This window comes from Haemaphysalis longicornis, unplaced genomic scaffold (assembly GCF_048455015.1).
Source record: "Haemaphysalis longicornis isolate Haplotype H1 unplaced genomic scaffold, Haemaphysalis longicornis Haplotype H1 scaffold_1, whole genome shotgun sequence".
NCBI classification, from domain to species: Eukaryota; Metazoa; Arthropoda; class Arachnida; order Ixodida; family Ixodidae; genus Haemaphysalis; species Haemaphysalis longicornis.
The window spans coordinates 411,092,432-411,105,085 of record NW_027526203.1 but is presented as its reverse complement, the minus strand read 5'-3'; the positions used below and the strand labels follow the sequence as shown (position 1 = coordinate 411,105,085).

General features: G+C 47.9%; 1 protein-coding gene across 1 annotated transcript; it reads left to right on the top strand.

Annotated features, from left to right (window-relative positions):
- The first annotated feature begins 9,638 nt into the window (after window positions 1-9,638).
- Mrps17 (mitochondrial ribosomal protein S17) lies at window positions 9,639-11,605 on the top strand. The gene is made up of 3 exons (XM_077686986.1): window positions 9,639-9,907; window positions 9,982-10,059; window positions 11,342-11,605. The coding sequence occupies exons 1-3, from the start codon at window positions 9,794-9,796 to the stop codon at window positions 11,552-11,554; spliced, it is 405 nt and encodes a 134-aa protein (XP_077543112.1). The 5' UTR covers window positions 9,639-9,793; the 3' UTR covers window positions 11,555-11,605.
- Window positions 11,606-12,654: the final 1,049 nt, after the last annotated feature.

The window sequence follows — 12,654 nt, the reverse complement described above, 5'->3', positions numbered from 1 at the left end:
ATTATGCACAGCTCACTGAAAATAAGTATATACGCTGTTTCGCCCAAGTCTCCTTTCTCAGTTTATTAGCAAGCCGTGTGGCACTGAAATCGCAGGCGGTTCTGCTCGTACGTATATATACGTCTCGCATGGTGATGCAACGTATTCGTATATAGCCCCTAAATATTTCGCCACGTACTCAGAGAAAAAGCAGCTCGGAAAAAGCGGGAAATGAAAGTCAGAATAGCTAGGTTGTGTCTTGTAAGCAGAAAAAACCCGGCGACGGGCCACGGAGCAAGAAGAAGCTCAAGACTGTAAATCCAAACGGGTCAACCTGAAAATGCTGCTTGGCGCTCAAAGAAGATGGTAACAAACCAAATTATTCTCCTCTCTCTTCCTTGAGAATGCAGAACGTATACGAGGACACTTAAGCACTTCTTCTGGTATAGTGAATGCGAAGGCATTAGTGCGCAGTTGAGTGCTCCTATGAGTTCGGCAACGAAAGCCATCCAGCCCCTTCAGAGTATCCTTCACAGCAATTCCATATTAAAATAGTCATTTCATTATATTTCTAAGAACACCCCACGTCGGTATATTACACAAGGACAGGGTAGCTATACTAAGCATAAACCATGTTTTAATAATCTGGTGAAAGTACATATACAGCCCACTCTGGTGAAGGCGATGAGATGGTTTCTATGACGGTGGATGGATGGACAGGCGATGGCAGTGATGGCGCCTGACCGGCCGTGTCAGGCAGCGACTGTACAAGGATAAAATGATGCCGAAAAGGTAGTGATGCGGGCACGGCAGTGCGGGAGTTGAAGAGGGTGAACAGAGCGATTAGATATACGTGTTGGGGGAACCCCATCGAGCTGGGTAAAAATTTTTATAGAATAAAGATTGGCAATATACGCGACAGTGACATGCGAGGTGTGGTGAAATCAAATTCTGCTTTCAAAGGCGTTCTCTGAAATCATAATAATATAGCGCAATGTTTATGGGTGGCTCAAGGGCGTCCTGAATATAAGCTTGTCTCTGGGTCAAGATTAAAAAAAGCGTATTCTACGTTTGTTCGTACGAGTGTTCTGTAAACTAGGAAATTTGCGTTTTGAAGTGCGTTCAATAGATGAGGTACCAAAAGTCTTGAGTGTCTTGTTTACAATTGATATGATGATAGCGACCTGTAAGCCCAAAAAAAGATCATTGTAGAAAGTGACACTCAGATACCTGAATGACTGCACTGTTTTAGCAGGAATGTTACTAATATTATTAGAAAAAAAAACATGCGGAAATCGGTGGTGGTTGAAGGATAAGGCTTTACATATTTCAAGGTTAAGTTTGCTGATTCTGTACCATAATTTCAGACAGTTAATATAGCTTCGAAGCCTTACTGACCAGAAACTTCAGTAACAGTGCGATAATTAGCATAGACTTCGGTAAAAAAGTTTGCTGTAGATACATGAGCTGGTAGGTAGTTAATGTATATAGGGAATAGAAGCAGGCGGGGATCGAACCCGCCTCGTTGTGCCCAGCAGCCAATGGCTTAGCCACTGAACGACCCCTGTGGATAACACTTGCTCGTGTCTACACTTTCTAGGTGTGCGACCTTTTAAGGCAAATTATGCGACAAAACAGGGAGGCATATTTAGGGTCTCTGCAGTGTTTGCCCCTACGCATTTGGAGCGAGTCAAGGGAAAAGTCGGGGTTGCATATCACGTGCAGTCTCCGGAGAGCATGACATTTCGTTTGCTCAGCATTGGACTCCGCTTGCGCAAACAGCAGCAACATACCGTTACAGCTTTGGTGTGCATTCCTTTTCCCATGTTGCGACCTCGGCCAGGACGTTGGTAGTGTTGTAACGGATCTGAAGGAATGAGAGGGTGAGATGTCGCGAAGTTGATGGTGCGTGAAACAGGCAAGCCCCGGATGGCATTGAGCGCCTTATCAACAACGGATGGTCGAACCGTTTGTTTATGAACCGGTAACCGTCATTTCTTTTTGAGGTTCAGTTCCGGTTCAAGTTCAGCGTGCCAAAAAAAAAATTACGGTTCGTGTTCGGGTTCAGTTCCGGCAAAAATAACGGCTAGGTTCCGGTTTTCGGTTCGGTTCCAGTTTCGTTTCGACAACCTGGATATAGATAGAGGCTAAACAAACACCACAGGATTGGCTCAAGGTTCGAATGAATTCGCCTATAAAGGCGAAGGAAATAAAACCATGTTCCTGCCATAGACGACAAACGAAACTGTCTATGACTCCAGATTTCGACGCACGTTAAAGATACCCAGGTGGTCGAAATGATTGTGCCGCCCTGCAATATACGGTGCGCCGCATAGCACAGGAGTACCTTCGGAGCACCAAACACGCGAATTCCACAGGGGAAAAAAAAAAACGACCGATCACGTGGTTTTAAATTAGTCCACGCAGAGTTCATGCAATTTCTTTTTTATTCCTTCAGCCATCGAATAAGCAAAAACCATTAGACAGAATTTGATTTATACATCCCTTCCTTTGTCAGACCTTTCCCAAAAATTGCCATCACTGCGGAAGCAGCGATCGCCGTGGTGCGGGGAGGAACTGTTTTTTTTTTCTTTGAAGTACTCATCGGACAACGACACCCGCTACACCGACATCGCTCACTCAACTTCCCACTCAACCCTAGTGGTCACCGACACCAACGGCACCTTATACACTGCGGCCACATACCGCCACCTCTCCCCATCTGCAGCGGAAGCTACTGCAATAGCCCTAGCAATGCATACAGCAACGTGCGACTACCTCACAATTATCACGGACTCGCAGCAAGCCTGTCGAAGATACCTCCTTGGAAGAATTCCTCTACCTGCCCTCAAGCTTCTACAAGCCGTAGTATCACCTCCTAACGTGACCATCGTTTGGACCCCAGGTCATGCCTCCCTCCCCGGGAACGAAGCAGCCCATGCTGCGGCCCGCGAACTTCACTTCCGGGCACTCCCGACGAGGCCGGGCGACTTGGACACCCTGACCTACACGCTACACCCACTACCAGCCACCTACTCCGACATCTTAGCGCACTATCGCCACACCCGCCGAGAATACCCTCCCCCACACCCTGCACTCACCGACGAAGAATCCCGCATCTGGCGACGTCTCCAAACAAATACATTCTACAACGGCACCATCCTCTCCCATATCTCCCCCAGCCGTTTCACCTATAACTGCCGTGACTGCCACACCCCAGACACAACCCTCCCCCCTCGTATTCTTCTGCCCACACCACCCCTCCCCACTCCCCACACCTACTCTCGAGCAGTGGGAATGCGCGCTGACCAGCTCGGACCTGCAGGACCAGCAAAGCCTGATCCAGCGGGCTACTCGAGCAGCGACAGCACGCGGCTACCTGGACTAAGGCGGCCGCCCATCTGCTCTAAATATGTAAAATAAACGTTTGTTCCTCCTCCTTTCTTTTTTTTCAGGACCAGCGGGCAAGTACGCGTTTTTAGGGGCGAAGCCTAGAGGCTCGGGCTGTCGTCGACTCGTAGCCTCATGTCGTCGTCGTGTCATGTCGTCGTAGTATCATGTATTCAGGGTACTAAAACACCGGGACACTCGTTTTCCAACGCCTCGCTCTAAAACGTAACGCGCACTAAAAGAACACTCCGAGACAGTCGTTTTCCAACGCGTCGCGCTAGAACGTTTCATCTTCGTAGGAAAAACGCGTACTAAAATAACACACCGGGACCCTCGTTTTCGAATGCCTGGCGCTAGAACGCTTGGTGCTTAAAAGACACGAGACATACAGCAAAGGTGTATACCTCTACCCCCCAAAGGTTTCGTCTCCATGGGCTAAAACGCCAAAGCGACAATAATACACTTGTGGACTGCATGCTTCACACCTCCTCAGGTTTCACGTTATTCGAGAGGGCCCGGTTTTTTTTTTTTTTTTTACTTATCCATATTAGAATAGTAGGTGCAGCAGATAAAACTGTTAGTTTATGGTAGGCATTTTATCCTATCGCAAGAAACTGTATCCTCCGACCTTTCAGGCACAAGGTATTTTGTCTTGGAAGAAAAAGGATCAGATATAACACGTGCAGAAAGGCACGCCCATGCGGCACTGTCCCCTTTGCCCAGTGCGCATCCTTTCTGAATTGTTCTGCTGTTGTGTCGCTTTAAGTGCTGCTTTGTTTACGGAGATGCACTTTTACTGACTAGTCCAACTCGCTATACGGCCGCATACTGCTACCCGTTACGAAGGAGGATACTCCCACGGGAGATCTATCTCGTGCGTTAAGCGACAAATTACCCTTTGAGTTTGTAATCGCATAATCTGTAATAAGGTTCCGCAGTGTAGCGGAAGGAACGATTCCGGGGTCAGGCGGAACGGACGCGTGTTCAGAGTGACACACAGTTCCGTGATAGCTATCACAGTTCCGTGACACACAGTTCCGTGATCCCACCACTTGTGATCAGAGCAATAATACAGTGACTGCGCGTTAACTAAAGCTTAAGTTTGACACAGAATTTTCGCTCACACCTTCCAGAATGTGACTGCTGAGAAACTGTTTTACGTGGCCAAAAAAACGATTAATCGATTCATAGGTGGCATTTACGTGGTTGATGTAGGATTTTTTCTTATGCTACAACCAGCGTGTCGAACCGAAAAAACACCGGTTCGGTTACGGTTCGGGTTCGGGTCAATTCATTTTGCTCCAGTTCAGTTCCGGTTCGACTAAATCCCGTACTAAACCGGTTCGTGAACCGGTTCGATGAGTTGAAAATCATAGAAGTCAGTAAAAAATGTTTGATAGTTTACAGCGACCAGAAAAGCAAAATACAAACAAAAATTCAAAATACTGCCTTTTCCAAATACAGTGGTGCAGTTAAACAGACAACTTTAAACAACTGGGCCAGATATTATGTAAAGCAGATAAAGTAGTGCCGATTCACCAGCTACTTTCTCGCCCAGCTCTTACGGCGTCCTAAGGTATAGTTGAGCCTTTTCAACGAGGTGGGTGAGATTCGTCCGGTAAACTAATTGTAATTTGGACGACAACTTTATATACAGCTCCTTTTGAATACGAAATGAGATTTCTGGAGTTAGTTTGCAGGACAAAACTTTTCCTTCCTCAAAAAGAAAAAAAAAATCCAAATTCGGCGTTCCAAATTCCAAAGAAACCTGAAAGACAACGCCTGTTGCACGGGTGCCATGTGCAAGGTCTGCTGTTACGAGCCAAGGGGCCAGGTGTAGGGCGCCTACACTTTGGAGAACCGCCTGGAGGAAGCCATCACTGCGATCTTGGAAGTACACAAATCTCTGTACAATCAGTTTGAGTTCCATGTTAACGAGCCCAAGACCCCCGGCTTCGGCACTCCAGAAAATGTTAGTGCGGCGCATGGGTTCATACGTGGATCTCCAGACGAAAACCGCAAACAACCGGTGTAGCTTGGACACTGAGACTGCATCAACAGTCGAGACGCGGGCCGCGTACAAGATGGCCGGATATGCCACGGCGTTGCAAACATGTGCCCTAGAAAAGAGGGCAATATGTCGCGCTCTCCAGGGCTCCAAGTTCCTTCCGGCCGCTGCCAGTTTTGTCTGCCACCGGGGGGCGATGGCTGCGCCGGTATCTAGGTTTACCCCAAGGTAGCGGGTGATGGCCCCCCTCCATCGAACTCCGTAGAGTTGTTGGGGTTTGGTGAGCCATTCGCCTAGCCATGCTCCCTCCGACTTCAAAAGGTTGAGCTGAGCCCCGGAGAATCGACAGAATTCTTCGGCCAGTGCAACAACCTCCCCCGCCTGCTCTTTCGATGTGCACACAAAGGCAACATCGTCCGCATAGGCCAGGACCTTTAGTTCTTCCTCTCCAAGGACGAAGCCTCGGATCGACTTGGACGCTATTGCCATCCTGCAGAGAGGTTCTATGTACAGTGCGAATAGAATAGGGGACATGGGGCAGCCCTGCCTGACCGACCGTCCGATGTTGATTGGCGACCTTGGAAATATAAGGTATATAATGTATAACCAGTTTACACTTTTATTTAGTTTCAGCATTCCAGCAGCTTAGGTGACTATTTGTTGTTTTGCGCTCGTGCAGTAAGCATCCCCCAAGTTTCCACAATATCTCACGTCTAGCAATTGCATTTCTTAGACGGAAAAGCGTTCGCAGATGCGTAGTCGTGCTGCTGACCGCTGTGCTTGTTCGCCCGGCGCAAAAAAGTGCTTCCCGCACGCTAGTTTTAAGCTGTACGGTAAAAATATCAGTTGATTTTATTTCCTTACTACCTATATTGACTTCGCTGACTCTTCTCCCGCCTTCAAGAGGCCTTATATTTTCCTACTGGCGTACCAGTCTGCGAAGCGTCGCATGTGCGCTTGTGCAGCGCTTGTGTGAAGCGACCTTGACTTGGAGCTATAGATACAGTGTACAAACTAACGAAGTAAAGAAAGGCACATTCTTCCATTCACAAACGTGTTGTGGCTTAGTTTAAACTGATCGAGCGAATTGCGACGACCCGTCGGCGGCCGGCGGACTAAACGTTGGGCCGACTGACTTGGTCGCGGAAGGTCGGCGAGCCGTGCAGTAGCGCAGCCAATTGCCAGCTCATCTCCTGCTGACGTCACACGAAAACACCACAGAAAATGGGCGAGAGTGCAGAGAGGAGGACAGCATTTTCGAATTGATTTTTCTACTAAATAAATTCGCGTAAACGTGCTCAGAGTGGTCGAAACAGGGCCTAGGGACTCCGAACTACAATTTGCGCTCGTAATCCCGAATTGTTTACAAATCACTTCAGTGTCCCTTTAAATTTCATGATCTGGTCCGCCATTAGGGCGCATCCTTCCTCCCCAGACAGCCGTTGACCGGACTCCGGGTGGCGTAGGTCATGTTGAGGTGGTGCATGCCCGTGCGCCCGCTGCAAATGCCACCAGAATTTTTTGGATGCGTCCCCACTCCTCTTCAGCTCGTCCAGAAACTGGCGGTCAACTGCCCGAATCTTCCGAATCATGGTTGCTGCCCGATGTGTCCTCACCAAGTAAGCCTTCCATCGGCTCTCCCGGACACTTTCAGGCTGTCCCATTCTGATTCCCTGCCGATGTGCCCGGCACGCCTATTTTCTTTATTTTACTGCGGTCTGCCCCTACTGGTCCCACCACCTGTTCAGTCTGTATCTCTGCCATCGGCTCTTCCCAAGTGGGTTTTTCTCCAGCTCCTCGCGGACCAATTGCACCAGTTGTGCGTATTCCGTCACTGGCGACGCTTCCAGGTGCTCCGCAATACGCTCAATGTCTTGTCCAGACAAGATGCCCCTCTGGTTACCTTGGTTCTCGGTTGAGCGCCCTCGTTTCCCCCCGAACTCTAGTAGCAGCCTGCTGTGGTCACTTCCAGCACTACGGTCTTCTAGCTCATCAATGACCATGCTTGTGAGCCTGTGGTACAGCACTGATTACATCACTGAGTAGTCGATGGTAGATCTACGGTCTCCTGTGGACCATGTGGTCTGTCCCACACATTTGGGTTCTAGGTTACCCAAAACGAGTCCCAGCTGGTTTACCATGTCCAGAAGCTGTTGGTCATTTGCATCCGTGGTCCCGTCCAAAATGTCAACATGCGCATTAAAATCCCCCATGACGAAAATGTGATAGTCACTCCAGAACGACTTTATGTCGTCCTGAAGGCACCTCCAGAGGTCTTTGTTCCTCTTGCTTGCCCCTTGCGCAGTCCACATATATACTATGCCCACCGCCGTCTTCTGTCTTGCGAGTATGCCAGTTACCCACAGGTGCTCTTGGAAATCAGGCATAGTGCGCATCCATCCACTGTCAGGTGTAAACAGGACTCCCTCCCCCGTTACTCTCTGGTGCAACCTTGTTTCGGCCCTCCCAGCACAGGCCTGAATGGCCTGGTGGACCCTCCGCGTCGCGGAGACGGGTCTCCGCCATGGCGTACACACTCATCCCCTCCTCTTCCATCGCCTGGTATATCTCTTCCTACTTCCGTTTTGTTCTGCCTCCATTCATGTTGAGGAAGGTGATCTTCTCGCTCCCCTCCATCTGCCTGCCCTTCCTGTGTCTCCGTGGTGTCCTTTGGGGTCCGGCTCGACAACCTAGTCGGACTTGCCCCCCCCCCTCCCCCCTCCACTGGGACGTTGGGGTTTACCGCCACATCCTGCTTCCCGCTGGGTAGAAGTGCTGTCGTCGCAGCTCTACTAGTCTCTCCACGGCCCTCCATAGGGCATCCGTACAAGGGGTAGCGTCCTCCTTCTCTGTCGTTGGCAACCCGTTTTGCTTGAGGGCGCTGCATCCCTAAAAATGGGTTACAGCCTCCGTCATCACCCTGGCCACCTGTTGCCCGCCTTAACTCGAGTAGCGAAGACCATATCCTTGGCAACACAGCTTGGGCTCAGCACCTTCGCCAGGTCCAGGAAGTGGGCCCCGGACTTTTTGCACCACGCATGGAGTTGCTCATTTACCAGTACTGCCTTTGCTTGAACCTCTCTACCTTTGGCCGTAACCTCAGGTACTGAGCACACTATGAGGTTGGCCTTCCTTTCCCTTCCACATTTCTTCCAACCTGGACATCAGCTGATCTGCCTCTCCGCGTAGCACATCGTTCAGCCCCGCATGGAGCACATAAGACGTGGTGACTTCGCGGGCCTGCCCTCTGTATCGTGCTACGAACTCGTGAGGCTGTTTCGCCGTCGCTACCCTCTTGTACAAGAATTCAACGCTGTCTGGCAGCCCGACCTCCTTTACCAGCGCTGCTGCCACCCTGCGGACATTTCCATCTCCGACCACTAAGACCTCTCTTAGAACTCCTTCAGGAGGTCTGATTCTGTTCTGCTGCCCTGGGCTACATCCCGTCGTCTCCTTGGATGACCCTCTCTCTTCCAGAGGTTTCACTCCAACGGAAGCTCCTCTGATCGGGGCCTGGACTTCCGAGTCCCGAGTCCCGCTGTTGCCCTTTTCGCCCCTTGCTTCTGGGCTTTCCGAGTTTTCGTCCCCTTCTATCACTAGCGGCGTCATACCCTACTGGGCTCCTTCTGAGTCTGAACAGCGCGACGACTGACCCCTTGTGTCGGTCAATTGTCGCGCCGCCGGCTTCAATCTGAGCGATTTTCCCCTCCAGCGCAGCAACCTTGCTTTCTACTGCGTGCAGTTTGGCCGGTTTGGCTGCGTCGATCACCTTCTCCTCTTCAAGGCGCCGCACTCGATCTGTCTTGTCTTCTGTAGCCCGTAGGATCTCCTCGTGCATGCCGTCGAGTCAGGAGTAGAGCTCTCGCGCCACTTCCTGGCTGGCACTTTGAATTTCGCGCAATATCCGGCACATACCGCACGTCGCTTCGTCTGTATTCTATTTTTTTTCTCCTCTCTACTTTGCTGCGCCGAGTGTTGAGGCACGACAGGCACGGATGACAGCTCCGCTGTTAAAATACAAGACAACAGGAGAGCACACGGACACAGCGCTGAAATTGATGAAAACAAACATTGCTGAAAACATGGACACAGCCACAGCGCTTGGTATTGTTGTCGCTTTGTGTTCTGCAGTATTCTTATTTCTTAATTATAGTTCTGTATCTTATTTCTTAATTAGATTATCGTTTTTGTGGAAATACGAATTTCTGACTTTCATGCATGCTTCTTGGCGTCCACGTCCAACCCCACTATCGCAATTGCCACCATTCGAATCAAACATGGCGTCGGCCATCTGCTGCATGCTGCATGGAGGAATCAGCTCCGTAATGTGCTCGTAACATAGTTTGTGGCCGGTTTACACTCGTTGTTTTACGTTAACGAACCCTGTTCCAATTCAACTAGTAACTTTGCTAAACGATGGCTGCAGCCACATCACCCGCATTATTCATAGGGAAATGCATTACGGCGGCAATGAAAAAGAGCGTTCGAGTCGTCGTTACTCGATACACGCTAGACAACTTTCTAATGGCGGTAAGCATACATTATGCGACGTACACTTTTGGGTTCTATAGAGCATTTACACATGATATTTTAATCTTTTCTAGCATTATAAAGAGAGAACAGAGTACGAAGCATTGGATGCCAATGAGGAGTGCGAGCCCGGTGACTGGGTTCTAATCAAGGTGAAGAGCTTGAACCTCTCCTTCCACGCTTGCTAGGATGCTTTGCCTGCTTCGCAGTTCTAGTCTACGTTCCTTACAAAAAAAGCAGTAGATGTTAGATGTTTACGTGTATTTACATGGCGTCTTGCTTGGAAACCCAAACCTGAGTGTGCACGTTTCGTTGCGTCCTCGATCCTGGGGAACATTGCAGTTTCACGTAGCCGTCTGAGTTTACAGACTGCCTGAGTGTAGTGAGTTTGTAGACTACCAGGTTTTCTTTGTCTGCGACTCAGGGTTGTTCTTGATGGTGTCGTTTTTTGCCCCTTTGGAGACGCAGTATTAATGACCGGGCAGCGTGCCGGATTTCAGGCTCACATCCCCAGCTTTCGCGTTCGTAGGTCCCTCGTTCGTAGGTCCGACCTCTGAAGAACCTAGTAAAACCATTGCAGAAAAGTGATATTTCGCCTAGAGCAAAGAGTCGACTTGGGTATGGACACTATATCAATAATTGCAGAACTCTAAATAATTCATTGTAAAAGTCACTGCGCATAGATCGAAAACTCATAGTTACCATGGTCTTAGAATCTAGTAGAGCAACGTGCTAAATTTGAAACTGCGCACAAAGCAACCTTGTGCATTCAATATTAGCTGTGATAAAAAGCTTCGCATTTACACTAGGTAGCTCCAGAGTAATCCCTTTTGAAACAACTGTGATGAGCCAGAAAACTGCACCTGGTTTGCTCATGTTTTGAAAACTGTCAGCTTAGAGAAATGTAGGGCGACCTTCTAGAGTACTGACGCCATCTTCGCGTGCATGGGGCTTGTAATTTGTTTTGTTCTCAACTGCCCAAAGCATGCCACTGAAGAAGCGGAAATTAACAGGCAAGCTGAAGTGTTTGCTACGTGCCGTGTCTACCAAAACTTCACTAAGATCAGTTCAATCTGCTCATAGCAGTTTATTTAACATCGGGAAATGGTCATGCACTGTTGTCAAGAGAGAACAATAAGCTGGTGTTTGTTCTCTCTTGACAACAGTGCATGACCATTTAGTTTATTTCACATCGGTAAATGGTCATGCACTGTTGTCAAGAGAGAACAATAAGCTGGTGTTAGGTTACATGTGAAGTGAGGCTATTCGTGCTGGGGCATTTTTATCCTTATAAATGGCAGTGTAAATCCCATGCACATTAACTTTATTTTGTGACTCATTTGTTGCTATTTAGCCCAGTCTCACTATTTGCTGTTTATGCGTATTGCACCTTTGCCATATATGCTGCACATTCTTTGTTTACTCACGATGCAGGAACTCCCCGAACGCCTAAGCCTGAGGATTGCTCACAAGGTGGAGAAGATTGTCTTCAAGAATGGCAACATCATTGACCCTCTGACGGGCCAAAAGTGTATTTTCACCGAGTTTGTCAAAGATGTTGACCAGCAGAGTGAAGTGTTCGGATTGAGTCCACCGTACAAAGCGTTTCCTGCTGCTCCCGAGGTGAAAAAATTATCGGATCAGTAAGAAGCACATGTTTGGGACTTTAGGGTGAATAAATGTTGTAGAAATCTAAAAGTTCAACTAGTTCATTTCAATATTTTCTTATTGTCACTAAACTGGTGTAAAAATAAAATTGCTATGCTCAGTAACTGAGCTTAAAAAATCAAATTGAAAAAATGTTTTGAACAATGCATACGGCCATACAAATCAAATCAGAGGAAAAACGCTGAAGGCCAGCTTGTCTGGTTCCAAGAAAAGTAGGAATACATGCTTAAAGAGAAAAACAGTGCTAAAGACAGGGCAAAGGGAAAACTAGACACACACAGCGCTGAATACAGGAATACATGGCAGTAAACATAGGTTAGCAAGAATACAGCACAGTCAAATGGGGAAACATTACTAACAACATCAACGTTTGAGGCGGTGAGCAAAACACTAAAGACAAGTGCAAGGCACAGGATACCAATTACAAATACAGGAATACATGGAAGCAAACATAGGTTAGCTAGAATACAGCACAGTCAAATGTAGATGGAAAACATTACAAACAACCTGCCAACATTTGAGGCAGTGAGCAAAACACTATAGACAAGTGCTGGGCACAAGATACTAATTACAAACATAAATCACGAGATTGCAAAAAATAAACTAATCCTGGTTTCAAGAAAAACGTGGTGTAAAGAGAGCTTTTGGGGAAACAGTGTTAATATAAAAATCATTATCTTCCATTTTGTTTTACATACATTTTGATTGGTACCGCCTTTATAGACTGTACGTTAGGGTGATGGGTAGGGTAAGGAGGAAAGTTTTTCTTCAGACCCAGCTAAACTTATGGCTACATTAGCATTTCTCTTTAAATCGAATTTCTATTGATGGCAAAGTTTATAGGGGTACATAGAATTCATGGGAACAACATTATGTTTCGGAACCAGTTTCTGAGCATTTGCAAGATATGAGACCTTGGCTGGAAAGCAGATAGGTCTTTTCTGCAACAGCACCAACTCAATGATGTGTTCTGTGCTGTTAGTAGCCCATACCAGTGTGCCATGTTGAGTAGAGAAGCAACTGGGGAGCTGTGTAATAAAGACTAACAAAAGAGAGGAAAGATGAGCAGTAATTACACA